Genomic DNA, 19,698 nt, shown 5'->3' with positions numbered 1-19,698 from the left:
AAATTCCATAATGGTATTTTCCATACACATCATTCTGCAGATTGTTTTTCTTACTTAGGAATGTTGTAAACATCCCTCCAGGTCAATGGAGAGCTCTAACTTCTTTTTTCCTAGTCATTTTTAAATAGCTGTGTATAAATATAGATGTCCCATAATTTGTTCTGCCATTCTCCCATTGAGGCACAATTTGGTCATTTAAAATTTTTGCCACTACAAAATATGACACACACACAAAAGTCCTGCTGTTACCAGTGCCTTCCATGATTTCACCCCCCCCCCCCGTGTGTATCACAGGCAACTTTTATATCAAGGACAGCTTTCGGTGAAGCAAAGCAGTGACTAGGCCTGCACTAATACAGTAGCCACTAGTCACATTTAGCGATTTATATTTAAATTTGCTAAAATTAAATAAAAAATTCACTTCCTCAAGTCACATCAGCCTCATTTCAGCTGCTCAGCAGCCACATGTGAGTAGTGGCTCCCCTATCGGATAGTAAAGGCCAGACCATTTCCATCCTCACAGAGAATTCTACTGGACACCCTGGACTAGACACTAATGTTACATCATAAAGAAGAACGTATTTTTCAGTGGGTTAGTCTTTTAATGAGAGCACATTTTTTAAAGTACAAACTTTGTGTCTTAATTGGTTGCCCCTGCAGTTACTTCAATGAGAATCAATACCCAGATGAAGCTAAGAGAGAAGAAATTGCCAATGCTTGCAATGCAGTTATACAGAAGCCAGGTAAGGCAGCAAGCTGCCACTTTCCTCCATGGTGGAGCTTTCAGCTTCAGATCATCATTTGGGACGAGGAATCTTCTTTTACTCATTCCATCTGGGTGCCATTTGCTCCATCCTCACCACCTTCCTGTCTAGGCACTGCCCTGTCCTGTTCAAGCAGTACTTCTTAGGGATGCAATTCCAGTACTCCAGATCAGATATGCACATGGAAAGTTTCCAGGGAGTGTCCCTGCTTAAGATATGAGACCTTGAAATTATATTTTTTAAGACTGTATAGATTTTTTTCTCCATAAATATAGCATAACTATGTCAATTCCAAAATTTTAAAGTTTGGAATATTTAAGCAAGGCTTGTAAATGAAAAGATTTAGATTTTTTTTAACAAGTATTTTATAATTCTGTATTCCTGTTTGAAGAAAGAATTCTTATTGGAGTTGGCTTCTTTCTCCTTCCCATGTTGGGATGACTTCTGCATATAGCTAGGAAAAACTAAGGGTAGTTCCATTCTGAAGTTGTATTGTTCTCATGCAAGTCAGCCGAGCCACTTAAACACACATATGACTTTTCTTCCATGTGTTAAAATACTATTCCACATTTCACAGTTTTTGTTACCAGAAATCATTCTCAGTTAAGAGGATCAATTGATCTTCATTTGGCTGGTTAATTTGATTGGCTTAAAGGCTATCTGTACAAAAGTATCAATGTTTTATCATAATTAAAATGTGATTTATTCTCCCTTACCCAGAAGCCAGACTGCTAGCAGTCTAGACCCTATAGACACCCTGCCAATGACACCTATACCCTTACTTCACACCAGCCAAAGTCCCACCCATGAGGAGAGCAGGAGCTCAGAAGCTTCCTGGAAAACACTTCACCCTGTATCATCAGTGCTTTAACCTGTTTTCTGGCTTCTCCACCCACTGTGGATTAAAAGCTAAAACAGAAAAGACCAGTGGAGGAGGGAAAGGTGCAGATGGGCGCTTGTTGGCCAGCATGGTGCTAATCTGTGAGAAGTCACATTTGACAGCAAAGAAACTAATAAATCTGAAATGCAACCTGAATTGGGCTATGCGTTCTAGCATAGTTACAATAATGGACGGTCAGAGTGACCTCTAGGCTTCAAGAAAACATGGGTAATAATTGTTCCCTGCTGTCTGAAGATAGCAGGAAACAATTTATATAAGGCCTTAAAGATGTAAGTAAATAGCAGGAAACAGTTTATATAAGGCCTTAAAGATGTAAGTAAACTTGAGCTACCTGAAAACTTGATGAAGACTGACATACTCATCTACAATGATGCTAATTAAATGAAGCCTCCATGGACTATCCTATGACCTTTGAACCCTGGCAGCCTGACTTTGTGGAATTCGTTAATTTTGTATTTAGTATTGGAATTCTTTAGTGTTATGTGGCTTTCTGAAATATTTTATGTCCTTGGTTGCTATTTTTGTATTAGTTTTCATTCATTTAATAATAGTTTAAGTGTATACAGAATACTAAAAAACAACAAAACCTGTATCTGTTATTCTGGCAATAAATGCAATCAAAAGAACTTTTCAAAAAGAAAGTATTACTCCTTAAAACTAGTCTCAGCTATAGACTATCTGAATTTTATTGCATGTATTCACAGGCAAAAAACTGTCTGATCTGGAACGAGTTACCTCCCTGAAAGTATATAATTGGTTTGCTAACAGACGGAAGGAGATCAAGAGGAGAGCCAATATTGGTAATGTATCAGAGAGGCTGTTTCCCTTTTGAAGCAGTCATGGACATTGTATTTACTTTGAGAGCACCTTCAGTTTAGAACTGTAGGTCTTAATGATGCTAACTTTTAAGCCTAACAAGAATTGTCCTTATGTTTTTCTTTGTGTTTTTAAGAGTTAGTACTATTAGCATTATTTATATTATATTAATAATGGCATTGTTCTTAATATTCTAGAGTCTAGAATTAGATATGGTCCCTGACTGTATGACTTCTGTGCTGCATATTAAAGCTACTTGCTAGGGTCTTGAGCGAGGGAATGCGACTCTGAGCTTCTTTGTTATTACTGGGCCATGACTTAGATATTAAGAAACATGTGCTTAATAGAATTGGAATGAAAGAGGCTTAATAGGGAACACAGCAAAACACAGATTTTTTAAAAGAGCATTTAAGAAATATGAATTGATGAGATTGGGGTGGGAGATTGGTTTTGAGCTTCTAAAATTGTATTTCATTTCTAAACTTAACTCCCTACCTCTCCATCAATACAATTGTCAAACACTTTATAGAACTCTGAGACAGGAGGGCTGTTGAATTAGTTGGTAAGTATTTATGAAGCACCTAACAGTCAACCGCTCACATGTGGCTTGCATAGCAGCAGGGGCTCCAGAATGACAGATGTGTTCCTCCCCTGGCCTGTGTGCAGTTTAATTTTGTCCATCTACAATTTAAAAGAAAACATAAAGGAATCTAGGTTCTTTTTTAATTACACCCTAGTTTCCTCAGCACAAAAATTAATTCCATGTTCAAGCGATTACAATAATGTAACAGATAATTTAGGGATCTATTTGCTTTTTTCGAAGAAGCAGCAATCCTGGAGAGTCATGGGATAGATGTACAGAGTCCAGGAGGCCATTCCAACAGTGATGATGTTGACGGAAATGACTACTCAGAGCAGGTGAGCAGCTGAGAGTAGAGGTTCTTGGTTACAGAGTGGGTGGGACAGTATGACAAGTCAATTCTGTGGGTGCGTTTGGTACGGGGTGGGAGAGAGGAGACAATCCAGTGTCCCTCCACTCTGCTCATGCGTGTAGTTAGATTTTCATGTAATTTGAAAGGAATGTGGTAAGATTCAGTTGTCCTGTTAAATTTGTGAGAAACTGTTATTCACCCACATGGATTTATTGTCATACAACAGGATACTTGGCAAGTACGCAATGGGGAGGAGGAGGAGGGAAGAAGTTCAGAGGGAGGCAGAGAAGCAGAGAAGGTAGAAGAAGAGAGGAGGATCTGATCCAAACAAGCAAGTTACACCATCCACCACACACACACTCAATGTTTGAGAAATACTAGGGGCTACTGGGTAGCTGTAATCCATGCCTAAACATGTACCAATGCAGCACACAGTAGAAGGTCCCACCCACCACGGCCCCATTGCAGTGAGAACCCTCATGCCCAGATGAGTGGTTCTTCCAGAGTCTCTGGCACATTGACACACACATCTTGTCATAAATGCATGTCTTCTCACATCACCCTGACCTAGTCTTCATTGCTTGGGGGGAAAAATATATTTAATTGTAGCCACTGAATGGAATAATTCAGTCACTAAGAACATGGGAGTTTTCCCCCCACACATCTCTTGACAGATTTCATTAAAATTGTCATAGGATTTAAAATTCATTTCTGTTTGGAATATGAAAAGAATGTATGCTCTCTTCTGGACCCTAGCAGGGAAACTTTAGTTCTTTCCTGTGGTGTATATATACCTCTTCATGGCCCCTCAGCCAACTCTTAAATGTACTCCGCTCTGTTCTTCCCTCTGGCAACCACTTTACAGCCTCTCTTTACCAGCTTGAATGCAGATGCTGCAGGAGTGCACACAACCCCCTTTTAAACTCTAAAGACCAGTCTGTGAAAATGGGAATGAAACAGTGATGCCCATAGTTCCCACGGATTACCTTTTCTCTTTTTAGGACTCCAAATCATAGCTCCACATTTTATTCAAGCAAATATTCTGTCTTTCTAATCAAAAATATTCCTGTTATTTTTCAGTCTACCAATGTAGGTGGATCATTTCCACCATTTTTTCCACATGCCCTAAGGGCAGCACATCCCATGATTTTTTTTTCCAAAGGGGCTTACCCTTTCCAAAGCTTTCTGATGCAGAGTTCCCCTGAAGATGTGACAGGTGAGAAACTTAGCCCTTGTTTGTAACACCATCTTCAGTGTCTGACAAATACCCTGCATTGCCAGTTTCCTTCACAGCTTTATTGTTTAACACATTGAGCTGTGCACGGAAGGAGAGCTTCACACTCCCCCTAAGTACGACACCTGCCGTTTCCCTGGCACAGCAGCCTGACAGCAGGAGAGCACCACCGTGGTCTCCCGTAGCCATTTCCGGCTCGTATACTTTTGTCCTGTTGTAATTGAGAGGTTTTGGTTTTTTGTTCTTTTATAAAAATGCATTTTTACCCATTAGATGTTGGTGTCTGTAGTTTAGTTTTCTCAGTTCAGCAGAGAGATACAATGAGGTCTGATAATCTGTTTGTAAGAGTACCAGTCCAGAATTTAATAGCTCACTAGTTTGGCCTTCAATGACTAGTGCTATGTTTGTTGCAAACTAGAATGATCAGATTTGATTAGCATCACCAGCAGTCTTTCCGATAGAAGGAATAAAATTCTCAGCAAGACAAAAACATTTTGGTGCTTTTTATTTGTTGAATCATAATAATGTCAATTGGAAGTCCTGACCTATTTCCATTCAGTGTCTACTTAAATACATTTCACCTCTACTGTGTCATGAGCCCCTCCCCCACTGTTTCCTCCCACGAATGTTCTGCCTCGCCTTGCCCTCAGCATGCCTTTCTGTGAGTTGGAGAATTTTGCCAGTCCACTAATAACATTTGTTTCTTATTTCTGCACATCTAGGATGACAGCACTAGCCATAGTGACCACCAAGACCCCATCTCATTAGCTGTGGAAATGGCAGCAGTCAACCACACTATCTTGGCATTGGCCCGACAAGGAGCCAACGAAATCAAGACAGAGGCCCTGGATGACGACTGATCAGGGAGGGTTGAACAGGAGAAGTTAACTTAGTTTAGACGTAGCACCTTAGCAGACTTTCCTCGGTCCTTAACATGTGTTCTTACAGTATAACTTGCAGTTTCTTGTATGTCAGTTAGCCGTTAGGGTCTTGTTCTGTGAAGATGGCATGGTGCCCTCAGCCTTTGCATATACTCTCTCAGTATTAATTCCCAGTAAATAATAACCAACCAACCAACCAAACTCCCTCTCCCAGCCCCCGAGGCTAGAAAATCTTGCTGCTCTGTCTTAGCATTCCAAGAAAGTGCTTCCAGGTATTTAGATAGCCCTCAGTTCTCCAATATTAGGCTACATGTAAAACCTTGGGTACCTTTAGATTCCTGTAACACTAGTCTGTACCCTTTTCCTTCCCCAAGACTGATAGGATGCAAGCTGAGGTAGTGTGGCCCAGGATTGACAGACACCATTTGGGGAGTATCCACAGAGTAAAAGGAACACTAGAATTCCCACTCAGCGTGGGAATCATTGATTTCCAGCTGCAATAAGCCGTGCCTCATAATAGTCACACTGTGGCTAGATTATACTTCTTTGGGTGCTGTGCTAAGAATGTCCATGGAAAAACTTGATCTCAGATTTTGGTTGACGTTTAACATGCCTGACACAGACATCCTTTCCTCTCACAAGCTGTGTGACTTAGTAGATAAAATACTGCCTTCTGCCTTTGGGACCATGATTCAAACAAACAAAAAGACAAAAAACAAAAGTCATTAAAAAAAAAAAAAAACCCAGCTTGAGAGCATTGGAAAAAAACATGAGCTGAATGTCTAATGGATGTTAAGTCCAGTTCTCAGAACCACTGTACGTTGCGTGGCACAGGTATGTGCCTGCCGGGAAAAGTGCTGGAGGCATCATGGAAGCTGCTCTGCCTCCTGTTTGTGTTCCTTTTCCCTGCTACCAAAAAGTCTTTCAAGGATGGAGCTAAGGTCACAAATGAGTGAATGAACTTCCAGTCTTTGTATCCATTAACTGAAGCCCCCTCAATATGAGAGGTTGATAGAGGACTTTAGCGTGGGATTATGCTGGCTGACTATCACAAATGCAAATACTTTCCTAAATAGGAGCAGAAAAAAGCAGGGGACAATTGCCACTTATGTGGTGGGTCTTCGAGATACAACGTGATGTGACTGCTTTGGTGTTCTCTTTACTCTGTCCTTGTAGAGGTGTGAAAAGCTATATTGCTACAGGCAATTTATTTAATAATTGGAAGCCATATTGATAATGGATGTGGTAATATTTGTAAAGTTTAATCTACTTTAAGCGGCAGTAACTAATGGAATTTTTTTCCTTGATCACATATGTAGCACTTTTGTTACTTTTTAAAGATATTTATATTTGATAAATCTTTTTTTCATTTTGAGAACTCAAAATACCAAACAGTGAACTTGCGTTATAAAGTCACCCTGTGATCACCTTGTCATCTAGTAGCAAAATGATGAACTATTCATGCATCAAAGAAAATTACATCTGCTGGCCTTGTATGAAAATGATCTCTTGGCATCCAGATTAAATGACACACTGTCACTGTGGGGAAGAGGAAACCGCCTTCGATGTAGCAGCGTAGGGTGCGTCTGAAGGAGGCATGACTGCTGTATATTTTCTGCCTCATTCCATCTCCTTTCTACGCATGGTGGAGCCTTGTTTAAAGGGGGATGTGGGGCTGGCTATTAAACAGGGCTTCTGTCTTTTCGTCCATTACCTAAGAACGATTTCTAAGGTGGAAGGAAGGTGCCGTTTCCTTACCTCTTCACCCCTCATCCCCCACCAAATGTATTCAGCCTAAAACCATTGAGAGAGAGACTGACCTTCTTTGTTTTTCCCTTCCTTGTTAGGGAGATATTAAATATCCACCAGTTTTTAGCTGGTCTGACTCCACTTAAGGCACATGCTGACGAGGTCTTCTCCGTATCCGTTCATCCTGCTTAGGCCAGTGTGTGGAAGCCTTCAAGAGGGCATGAAGATGCCACCTTATATGGGTCTGTGATTTTAAAGAGCTGTGGGCAGGGACTGGGCCTGCTCTTGTTTGTGGATTTCAGGCAGATAATGTATATACTTCCAGCTTCTAAGAACTGAAGTAAAATGGGGTAGTCTTTTCTGTTTTACTGTATTACTTGAACCAACAAATTCAAGAGTAGCATTTGTAATTCTCAGGAATGATCCCCCTGCTCATTTTCTTTCTTGGTGTGTTTGACTTTTTATTTCAGTTAGGAGATTATGTTATCTTTCTTTCCTTTTATATTACGTAGAAGAAATATAACATATTGTATCTTTCCATTTCGGTGGAATTTTGTCTGCTTAATCTCAGTTGACTCAGAAAGAAAAGAAGAGAGAAAACTATCCTGTCTGACAAGCCACATCCATGATTTATTGTAAGGAGATTATTATAATTGATAGCTTCTTTATGATGGTTGCTAGTATCATTTGTTCTTGCTGGTCTTTTTAAAGAAACAGACTCAAACTGTTAAGACAGCTGCAGTTTCTAAAGAAATACAGTGATTGCCAGAGAAGAGCTAAAAGGTTTCATTGTTTTAAGGCCTTAAGAAAGGAAAAAGCTTCAGAGAATAAAGGAGAGTCAGTATCTATGAAAGCAGTACTGGGCCCTATCTGGCAACCTGGAAAAGGTGAAAGAACATGTCTACCAGTGCAGGATAGCCTATATTGGGTTCAGTAGGAACAGGAGGAAGGAATCTTTCATCCAGAATTCTTCTTTTAATTGAAGAAGACTGCTGGCCTGCTCCTAAGACGACCCGCTGCCTTACATATAACTTTTGCTTTTTTACCAAGAGCAAAATGTAGTTCTTTGGGGCCTAGATTTAAATCTACCATTGCTGGTTTGTTTTTTGTTTTGTTGGAGTTTGTTTGTATTTTTTTTTTTTTTTTTGTCACCAGGTTGAATTCTATCTTGTCCAGGCTACTTTAGTTCTTATAATGGCATATGGAGTTGCCACTGTCTAATTTGTAGTATCTTTGGATTGTCAATTTGTTTTCTTAAGCTTTTTCAGGTTTGATGGTATTTAAATAGAAACCCTAAACTGCTCTCTTACTGAAGGGAAAAGAGCCAGGCTCTAAAAAAAATCACGTTCTGTGCTTTTTGGTTGTTATGTCCCTCCTCTCTTACTCCATACTGTACTTCCCTCAGGCCCCAGAGGATTGTTTCAGGACTGCTTTTCCCTAGTGAGGAAGACTGAGGGTGGGGATGGGGTACCTTGTCAGCAGTTCTTGTAACTTTTCTGTTATTTTTTTTTTTAAAGACACTTGGATTGAATTCCTGTAGTCAAATGGGTAAACTTCCTACTCCTCTTACAACACAGCCTTACAAAGGGACCTTCAAAAGATGGACCATCCTAGTGAGATCTCTGCCTTGCTGTTGATAACCCTAATGTCGGATGAAGGGCAGGGAAGGCAGCACAGTATACTCTTAGCTGAGACCTTCTGGTGCCAGGCAGTACCAGCCAGACATTTTGGTTTATTTCAGGTTTATTTCAGCAAAGCGTGTAATTTTGAGTACCCCTTAGGGCAATTTTCTTCACAGTCTCAGTCCTTTAAAGTGGTTGATAAGTGTGGTCACCTTCCACCTACCTAGGGAGTCTGTCCAGTTCCTGCAAACTGTCCTTGGGTGGGACAGCCCCGCCCCCCACATTCTCCTATTATTCCTTCACAGGAAGAAAGTTCCTGGAACAGGAAGACCCCTTTAAGATACCTTTCACTCTAGCTCAGTAGAGGTGACCACCTAAAAAGATGTGAGTGAGGAAGCAGCTCATCACTACTGAAGTGTGCAAATCCAATACCCCAGTCCCTGGTAGATTTAGGATGGCAGGCAGTCTGGTAACCAGCAGCCACTGCTGGGGCCAGATATCCACATATATTTTTTACCTCAAAGGGGACAACTCATGAAGAACTCATTCATACACTTGTTTCAGTTCTCCCTGTTTGGCCTTTGTCTTTACAAACTTCCCTCCTGGATTCCAACCATCAGGCACCAGGTGTAAATAGACTCATTCCATCAGGAATCTCCAGTCACTTCGTCTCCCTCTGTGAACAGCTCCTCTTCCATTTGCCTCTGGTCTCCAGTACTAAGGCCTCATCTTGAGCTGACATCTTTGCTGGGATTTTTATCTTCCACGGTAGGCAGAGTAGGTGGGTGTGGGCCATCTCTTCACACAAACACTCCTCCCTGTCTTGCAGGCCATCTTTTTGACCAGCCACATATTCCACTGACCAGCTGTATTATTTCTGCCCATAACAGTGGAAATAATCCCTTCTTCATACACGATCCTCCCACCCCTGTCCTAAAAATGTGAACTTCCAAGTCCTTACTCTCTTGGTCTTAAGAAGGGTTTGGGTAGAAGCAGTCTTCCCATTTAACTTGTGGCTCTGCCTTTTAAAATTGCTTTTTGTCTTTTCTTGTACAGAGAACAACCAGAGTATTTTATCCCCAATGAGTCTCAACAGATTCTTAGGCAATAATTTTTCTTGTTATTGATGATCTTGTGCTCAGTAGCACTCTACACTGAATAGTCCTGACCCTTCACATTGTGCATTGGTTTTCTGTGTTAATCTCTGTCCGTGATTTAAATCTTAGGTCAGAGTGGTGATAGATTTTGTCATTTTGTTGTTGTGATTATTAGTAATGTTTTACTACTGTATTCATTGGGGCTGCATTGAGACCAGCCAAATCCATTTATAGCTTTACTGAGCCAGATTTGTTTGTCAAGATTTCCCAAGTGAAAGTTGGGCGCACTGACCAGCTCTGCTGGTGGCGTCTGTGTGGGGCATAGGGGTGGGGTGGGGGATGCACTGGGGCAGGGGTGGGAATTACACATTTGAAACATTCCTTTTTGTGTGCTCTCTAAATAGCAAGGATGTTTACTCAGGATTCTGGGATCAGTTGTCAGCCATATTGCATTTGGCTAACTGAGCTGCATGCCCTGAAAACCTTCTTCCTGTTTCTTAATTTCCGGACTGTCTAATTTACATTACTTCGTGACACCTAAGTTTTCCAGTTTGAAGGTATTGCACCATAATGAGAACACGAGGTTTTCCCAGGGAGGCAACTGTGAGTGGTCAGGTAATCCTATAAGGATTTCCCTGACTGTAGCCTGTTGTTAAGGCACAGGCCCTCTCTTTTCTGGCACCCCCGTCTCCTTCATTATATGCTCTTCTTTTCAAAAGATGACTATCACTTAAGAGGAAAGATTTCTTTACCAATCTCAGGAGAACTCTACCCTACTGAGGTGGTGGGAAAGGCTTTTTAAATACATCAAGCCTATAAGTCCCTTTTCTGATTACAGAATCTCCTATCACAAACAGGTTATGTTCAGAAAAGCTGTTCTTAATTCTCTTTATTTATAAGCTAAAAGTGATAAGCTACTGCTTTTGCCATCTTAAAGGACCCATCGATGGTTGACTCACTTACTCTGAAGTGCAACTTTGTTCCTACCCGTGGATGTTCAAAAGCTGGAAGTTCATAAACTGTGAGGTTTCTGCATCAGCTTCATTATTCTTTCTTGGTGGATATGAGAAGCGGCAGCAAAGAGAAAGCTAATGATCTGAGAAATCCGGTTTCCTATAACGTTGGTTTTCCTTTGTAATTAAGAGGGGAATAGATATGGTGGAGAAGAGAGGGAAACTCTGGCTGCACCAAAAGATCTTACACCATGTTCTTACCATCACCCAAGGACCTTGAGGATGTAGTAGATGCCATGGGTAACAAATGTGCAGATCACTGGATTTCTTCTTTAGCATGCTTCACATGACACTTCGGGCCAAGCAGTGAGCAGTACTAAATCAAGTCAATTCCATTCAAGTGAAGTCTAACTAGCATTTTACACCACTGACTGCTAACCACCCACATTCCACGCCCGTTAGCTCATTAGCCAGCACAGCGCCCCAACAGCAAACAAGGATGCATCTGCAGGAGACTTTGCCTTGCTCTCCTGACGTCGTTTTTACTTGGCAAGTTTGGGGATTGATGTGGACAGCAGTACTGTGCCCTCCCGTGGGTGTCTGAGGCCCATAGTGCAGTGCATGGGGCAGCTGTCGAGAGTGTGTGGTCCATGAGGGCTGCCGGACGCTGACCTGAGTAGGGCATGTGCTCACAGCTCAGCTCCCAGTTCAGACATCTCAGGGTGCCGCTCCCTTAACTCCATTTGCATTTTCTCTTTTAATGAAAGTGGCTCTGTACATCCATAATTAACTCTCAAATTCACATTGGTGTGCTGTGATCAAATGAAGGTTTGCCTGAATCCTTTCAAATTGTAACCATGGTAATTGAGGGGGGTGGCACAGAATGAATATATAAAAATATAATGACAATTGTTCTGAATGACTGAGTGTCCTCCTGACATGTAATTAGCTGTTTTAGCAAGATGTAGATTGGCATGGTCATAATTAAAAGGATTTCTGTCCTTTATGTGATTGGAAATGGCAGAGCTCCCATTCCCTGTTCCCTTTTAGCACTAATGCTCCCAAGAACATTTGGAACAGCAACTCAGTAAACTAAAATAATGACATGGTGTTCATGTCCTCTCCTCAATGAAAGAGAAGGATTTGGAGTTATTTCGGCTTCAAAATGGAAGCCTTTGCTATTGCTCCCCATTTGACTTTTATGGAAACCTCTGTCTCACATCCAGTTTCAACCTGCTCCACCTTTGGCAGAAACTACGGTCAGAATCCCAAGCTGAGTCAACCCCTGAAAGGCCTCCACCACTGTCTGACTTGCTAGCCAGCTAGCGTATTGTGCACCTAACTTGAGGACATTGACTGCTTAACAAGCTCCCGGGGGTTTTAATTCTTACCCTGGTTACTTGGTATTTCCATTGTCATCACCATCAGAAAGTATCAAGTGGGAATTTACACATTTTCCTCATTGGATCATACGATGTCCGGCTGACATGACACAAACACAAACACATATGGGCTGTAAACAATTCTGGGGCATAATTGGAGTACTGATATTCGCAATGTCCTGAGGTTACTGGATACACGTGCATTCCCCCACACCGCTCTTAACACGGCAACCACCAGTTTCCTTGTATCGGCAGCCTTTTCTTAGCCAGAGTTTTCCCCGTTCTGCTGAGTTGGTGGGATTGTCGCCCTCGCCCTTCCAGGTCCACGTTCTCTTTCTCCCCCTTCCACTATTCTTCCTTTCTCTTCATCCACCTCGTCCCACCCACTGAGCGTTGGGTGGTCTGGACGCCTTGCGCAGTCTCCTGCCCAGGATGTCTGCTCTTCTCCCCGCCGAGGCCTCCCACTGGACCGGAGCTGCTGTGTCTTGATCTAGCCTTTCTCTAGAACATGCTTTTGGTTTTTTCCCATCACTTGCAGAAGTCTTCATTCACTTATATCAAGAGTGCTTGGTATAGACTTACGCAAATAGCAGCACCCAGCATAGTGCCAAGTGGCCCCTCCGGCTGCTTCATTCCCGTGTGGCTCCCAGCTGTGCTCATGAGCCTGGCCCATGAGCCCTTTCTTCCTTCAGTGCTGATACCCCAGGATTGGTTAGTAACCACTGAGAGAACACGGCTCTTGCTTTTGTTCATATTTTGCTGCTCACCCTCCTACAGACCTTTACCCCTGTCCATGCATCAGAGGGGGCCCTAACCAAATGCTAAACTTCAGTCGGATGAAAATGCTGACGTAGGCTGCGTCTCTATGACCGTTCTCTCCCCGCTGTACACACACACACACACACACACACACACACACACACACACACACACACACACACACACACACACACACAGATTTGGGAAAAGGTTCTGCCTTGGGTCCTTTATTCTTGTTCCCCTCAAAAATACCTCCAAATATATAGCAGTTGGGCTAAATCAGGAAAAATGCCAGTAAAAGTTCTTACTCAGTGCTTCTCTTTCTATATGATCTAAAAGGGACTTTCAGCCCCACCCCTAGCACGCCTGCTCTCACAACACACATGCTGTCCTTGAGACTTCTCTGTGGGATCCTGTCAGTCTTCTGACAGTTGGAATGATCGTGGATTTATGACCCCAAAGAGCAGAATATCCCGTCCCTTATTCTCCCAGCTGCTGGAAGATAACTGTCTTCATTACAGTTGAGAATCTGTCTTAAGATTTGCAATTCTGAGAACTGACTAGCTGAGTATAATTCTGTGATTTGTGAGACGTGCATTAAAACGGCCAGCAGAACATTCTGATTATCTGCCTACATTCAAAGAAAATAGAATTATCACTGCAGTTAAAACCTTCTAACACAATCTATTTTAGGGATCAAAGTATTAGATGTGCTGCTTAAGGAATGGTGCTACTAAAAAAGAACTGGAGTTGGCAAGACATCTCCCTCCCCAGGTGTTTCCAGAGTCCACTTCAGTGATTCAAAACACCCTACACCATAAATGCCCGTACCACCAGCAGCCCCCACTAAAAAGAAAAAAGCAAAAAAGAAAGCCAACTCACCAAAATCCACGAAAACATAGGTAGTACTTACCCATGAAATACATATTTTTTGGAAGAAAACGCCAGAAGTTGCTCTTACAAGAAAACAGAGTAAAAAGAAAGCCAACTCACCAAAATCCATGAAAACATGGGTAGTACTTACCCATGACATACATATTTTTTGGAAGAAAACGCCAGAAGTTGCTCTTACAAGAAAACAGAGTAAAGACGTCATTCTAAATCATGATGCAACAAGAGACAAACATTCAGACCTCCTGAAGCATTCAAAGCCCATGATAATAGCAGCTGACATTTACTGAGCATGTACTGTGTGCCAGGCACTGTGCTGAGTGTTCTGTCTCGTTTATTCTTGAAGATTCACAGACTGCACACCTTAATGGAGAAGAGTGAAATCTCCATTTGCTCCTTTCGTCTTGGTAGGATGTTCATTGGAGAATGGACCACAGAGTCTGCCTGGCATTGCTCTGAGTGAAACCACTGCATTTAACCTGTTTCGTTTCCCCACGCGACCACGCTGGAGAATTCCCAATGCTATCCTCTCTCCATGCCCTTCATTCCCTCTGATACTGAACTAGTGTTACCGTGATGATCTAGACACAAGAGCATCCCTTCCCCTTGGTCTTTCTCCTTGCTTAGTGACAGTGATAGAAACGTAGTGTGACCTAAGGGAGGCTCTGCAGCTGTGATGTGAAACCTCTTGTTTCAAGCATCCTGTCTTCCGAAGGCAAATATGAGTTCCTGCCTCTTTGGGGAAAGAAACAGTAGGGCTGTCTCATCTGTGTTTTGAGGAGAAGTAGAATTTACTAGCACTTCCAGTTAGTTGAAGCAGAGAATGTTAAAAATCTCACACACTTCCTGTTTTCCCTCTGTTTAGCTCTTCGAGCATCTTCGTAGTAAGAGCATCTCTTACTTTTAGGCATCCTGCTTCTGCACAGAAGTGTTTAGCTAAGCCATTCCAGCTCATTCTGCTCTCACGTCCATCACGGTCACGAGAGGCAGTGGGCCTGAGCCAGTAGGAGGTTCTGGGACTCTGGTATTTGTGTCTGCCCTGCGTGGAGACAGGTGCAGATTTGGGCTCAGCATAAGAACTTTCTAATAACCACAGTCCGGCACAGGGGCAAGCTGCCTCGGGGTTCAGGTGGCAGCTCAGTGACTACTGTCAGGGGCACCAACTCCAAGCTGACCTGAGGACGGGACTGAAATTCCATGTTTCTCTCCCCCTCGCTTCTCCAGCTCTTTTCCTCTTGAAAATAAGTGGTTCTCAGAGGCTGGCTGTCCCTCTCTCTTCTCATCCACTCTGTCGTGTCCTGGGCATCCTTGAAGCCCAAGCGAGTGGAATCCGCCCCGGAGGAAAGCCCCAGTTGGAGTGGCCCCGTGAGCGGATTCACCAGGTTGACTACTTGGGATTGGTGGCCCCTGTAATAGGTACCTTGTTTCATTAGCTGGCTAATGGGGTTTTTTGATTATCTATTCCTCCCACCAAAAAAAAAAAAAGAAAACCCACCCTAATGTGAAGGGAACAAGGTATGTGTGCCTTCCGTTTAGCTATTGATCCAGATCTGGCATGACTGGTGGCAGTTGGGTGCCCCTGAAATTTCGGAATGGAAACATTAACTCTGTCCTTGGGAAGCGCACGTGACTCTTAATGAACCAGTACGCATAGCAGAGATGAGTCACAAGATTTGTGTCGCCTTTATAACTTTTCCAGCTTCCCATCACTTCCAGGTCACGCTGAAATTCAGTCTTGTTTTCTGGCTTCCTTTAAGCCCAGAAACCACTCCCCTTTTGTTGCTTGTCTGGAACTAAGAGCCCAGCATAAATTAATGAGGGTCATTTTTCCACTTCATCATTCGTTGAAGCTATTAAACTGGAAGCAAAACGACATTAGTTCTGTATTAACGTAAACAGCAGCCGCTCTAGTGATCCTACCCTCAACTCTTGTTTGTATGCCAGAGTCCTAGGCCAGGTAGGCAGTGCACACATTAGTAGAGCGGACTGAATGAAGGTGAGAGCTCAGCCGTGGGCTCCTTTCAAGAGCATTACTGTTAATGATTTGCCTTGAAAACCACATTTCAGTATGTTAGAGTCAGTGAGCCCCTTGATCCTGCATCTCTGAAAATGGGCACCACGAAACCAAAACCAAAGTTCTTGGGGGCAAGGGTTGGAGGGTAGGGAGCTTCTCCCTTCAAGCATCGGCATCTCTGGCAAGGCTTTTCTATACTGTTCACTGGTTTTGCCAGAACACTCCTTTCGAAAGGGCCTCTTCTTTCCTAGTAGTTTTTCTCACGCAGACAACAGAAAGCAGGCCCGTGCAGTCCTGTGGCTGTGAGTCTAGAGCAGGCTGTCCCGACTTCCCACACACCTGCTCTCCCCCGTCCATTCGCCCTGGTCTGCAGAAACAGGAAAGAGAAAAGCCCCTGTTGGGCCCAGCCCTGGTTTCTTCACATTCACCCAGGCTGCAAGGTGGGACATTCCTCTCCAGAAGATACCAAGAACATCCTAGTTGCCTCCCCTGGAAGAGCCCACAGCCTTCTCTGATTCCCCTGGGCTCCCCTCCCTCCCTTCCACGGCCATAGTCACCGTTGGGTATGCAGTACCTTCCAAGGATACATTTCTAGTTACGTTTTTTAAGTGCCTAAGCAAGTTACAGACCTCTGGGACCTGCCAGAGAGTCGGCCTGTGCCCTGCCCCCATCCCTTCCCCACCCTGCACTTAGCCCCCAGGGGCGGGCGCAGAGAGCTGCCGCTCTCCAGGGTCCCTGGCGTTCTGCAGGCAGAACAACTGCAAGGGCAAGCTCGTGGGCAGGGCGACATCGTCATTGCCCCATCAGGCTGGCTTTGTCACTCTTTCCTGTGCTGCTTTTTAGGGATGTCTCTGTTGATGCGGTTCCAGTCTCGGCTCCTCGAGAATGTTAAGGAGCCTGCTTCGCGAGGTCTGCAGCTACTGAGTGGGGAAGATAGGGGAGAGCAAGACAGCCGCAGAGCAGAAGTCAGTCTGTCCATGTCCGCAGCTGGAAAGTGCATCCAGATCAAAGAGGGCAAAGAGTCAGATAATCATAGTTAAAAACACAATGATTCATTTGCCATCATTAATCACTGGAACCCTGGCTGCCTCCCCCTGTCCTCTCTTCCGAGATTTGAGGGGTCAGGGTGTCTGCTCACAGGGGCTCAGAAGGGCCATCATCGCGGGGGGTGAAGCAAGATCAAAAGTGCGTCTTTGAAAATGAGTGTGAGGTTATTTGTTTGCTTCTTTTTTAAAGTAATTGAAGTCTGACCTAAATTCGGGGCCTTTATTAAATGTGGGTGTACGACGGATTATTTTGTGACTGCACTCTGTTCACATCACGGCACTAAGCAGCGCTCAGATGATTTGTTGGTGCATTAGAAAGTTTTTGCAAGATGGACAAATCCATACCCAGGCACTTTATTTTCATTAATAATCCAGCGTTTTTGTTGAGACAATGTAATAACCCAAATGGTGGGCATTCACATTGAACAGGTATGGGCAGATTTGCCAGAGGAATCCTTTGGATTTGGATAGACAAGGGAGGCGGGTTAATGAAAGTGATCCAGTGGCAGACCGCTGCCGTGGTGGTGACGGTGCTGACGAGAGGGAGGCTGCCCTGGAGCAACCCGGAGTCGGCCGTGTGCTGCTGCTCGGTCCTGCGGATGCTGGTGTTGACAGCTTCCCCGGGTGCTTGTCAGTTGTCCCAGAGGCGCGTGCGCGGGGACTGCACCAGCGCAGGGGACGGCAGTGCGGTGCAGCACGAGGCGGAGGAGGCCCGCCTGCTTCTCCATTAACCGGACCCGAACACTCCGGCGGCCGCGCAGTGCTGGGGACTCGTTCCGGTGGCGGAACCACGTGCAGCTCTGTCTGCCTGTCCATGGCAGGGGTGGGAACGAGCTGGCGCAGCTGGTTATATAATGGAAAGTGAGTTTGACGGTCATAATCTGATCAGATACCATGGACCAGATGCCTTGGGACTGCCTGAAAGTCTTTAGTGTCCACCAAATACTCGAGTATCTGCGACGGGCTGTGTGGGGTCCCTGCCAGATGGGTGTGGGGGCAGAGCGCCCTTTCCCTGCCTTGGCCGTCGTGTGTCTTAGTCTTTGTGTTTCCTTTTGGTGTCTCCTGGTCTCTGTCCCCCATCTTGTGCACCATGTGTCCCTGAGGGGAGTCGCACCTGTGTCTGAGTCTGCTGTAAGGTGTTCAGTCTACCTCAAGGGGTCATCATGGTCAACTCTGTCCCATAGCAATCCTCTGACATCGCCACACACACTGGAATGTATATCTGCCCCTGGCCCTGCCTTCCCTGTCAGTAACCTCCTGACCCCATCTTTCCTGTAATCACCACAAACTCCTAGTGCAAATTGGATGCTGCTTTAAATGTGAAAACAATTGTTCAAAAGCTATAAAACCTGAATGAAAGCTAAAGCTGAATTTATAAGCCTTGTTGCATATGAGCCAAAAGTGCAAAAAGCTCTATATAATGAACTAACCTGCCACTCGTATAAATATAAATATATATAAATATATTAAAATCAGACTGTTCTACAAAATTGTGTATTTGTATTTTTGTGTACGTACAATTTTCTGCTAAGCAGAAGGAGGATGTAGTATAGGATGCTGTGAGAAGAGATTTGGTTTAATCCTATTTCTTTGTTACTTATTTTTGTTAACATCAGATGCCTGTCTTTGTCTTATATGTGTATGACACTGTTTGGAAAGCTGCAGTATCTCTCTTCCTTAGGTCCAGAGTCCATTAGAGAATGAAATCTGGGGTTTAGAGAGTTGTCCAGGCCACCAAACATGCAGAAGTGGACTGAGCTTGGCCCTCTCCTGCCCAGGAGCTGCTCGCGGTCCTGAGGCAGCAGTGAGGCAGGGCACTGGCCTCTGGGAAGCAGAATCCCACTTCCAGAAAGCAACTTCGAAAACAAAAGATTGTCAGATCTCCCTAACAGAAAACTCCACCGGGTCCCTCAGGAGGAGATGCAGGACCTCTCAGTTCTGGGCCAGAAGTCTGCCCAGAAAGTAGCAGGGGGCTCTGCCTGGCTCTAGTGCCCCGCTCACTGGCCGTCCCTGGGCTCTGTGTCCCTCTGCCTTTTTCAGACCAGGTTACCAAAATGCCTCCCCTCTGCTGAGCTGCTGGCGCTTCATCACCCAGACCTGCAGCCCCAGTTCCCTGGAGCATCTCAGAACCCACTTTCCCGGTGCTAACACACAAGAGGGGGGTAAAGTGGCTGCCAGTAACGGCCAGAAACCAACCATCTGAGAGGCCAGGCCGGAAGACAAGCTCTGTGCGCCCAGGGCGGTCGCCTTTCCCCGGGGAAGGCGTCCGGCGCCCCGCCCGGGCCCCACCCCCGCCGCCCGCCCACCTCTCAGCCCCACGGCAGTCCCTCTTGGCGTGAACCTTGTCTAGGGAGAGCGATACTGCACCTTCACCTGTGGGACTCATATTTATAACAATGTGTAATGACTGTAGCAAAAAGCCCTTGTTTCTAGATGTAAATGGTCAAAGAAACAAGTGCTCTATTGTATTGATTAAAATAGTTCAAATGAGTCCTGTATCATTGTATCTCCTATTCTGGATTAGTGCCTTTTGGACAGTAGACTGTTCTGTAATTAAAATGTAGTATACTGCTTTTTTGTACAGTTTTGTTTTAATAAAACTTTTTTTTAATTTGTGTTTATTTTAGTATTGTACCTATTAGAGAATAAAACGTATA

General features: G+C 44.1%; 1 protein-coding gene across 7 annotated transcripts in view; it reads left to right on the top strand.

Moving 5' to 3' along the window:
• HMBOX1 (homeobox containing 1) overlaps nt 1–19,698 on the top strand; it is a 207,405-nt gene extending 187,707 nt beyond the window's left edge. The window contains exons 7-11 of one of the 7 annotated variants that reach the window (XM_027598023.2): nt 661–743; nt 2,370–2,465; nt 3,311–3,399; nt 3,640–3,711; nt 5,370–19,698. In XM_027598023.2, coding sequence (XP_027453824.1) covers nt 661–743; nt 2,370–2,465; nt 3,311–3,399; nt 3,640–3,711; nt 5,370–5,507 — 478 coding nt within the window. In that variant the 3' untranslated portion in view covers nt 5,508–19,698. Of the gene's footprint in view, nt 1–660; nt 744–2,369; nt 2,466–3,304; nt 3,400–3,639; nt 3,745–5,369 lie in introns of all 7 variants that reach the window. The other 6 variants (XM_027598021.2, XM_027598020.2, XM_027598027.1 and 3 more) reach the window with 6 other exon arrangements.

This window comes from Zalophus californianus, chromosome 2 (assembly GCF_009762305.2).
Source record: "Zalophus californianus isolate mZalCal1 chromosome 2, mZalCal1.pri.v2, whole genome shotgun sequence".
Lineage (NCBI taxonomy): Eukaryota > Metazoa > Chordata > Mammalia > Carnivora > Otariidae > Zalophus > Zalophus californianus.
Note: the sequence above shows the minus strand (reverse complement) of the source record. Positions and strands in the feature narration are given on the sequence as shown.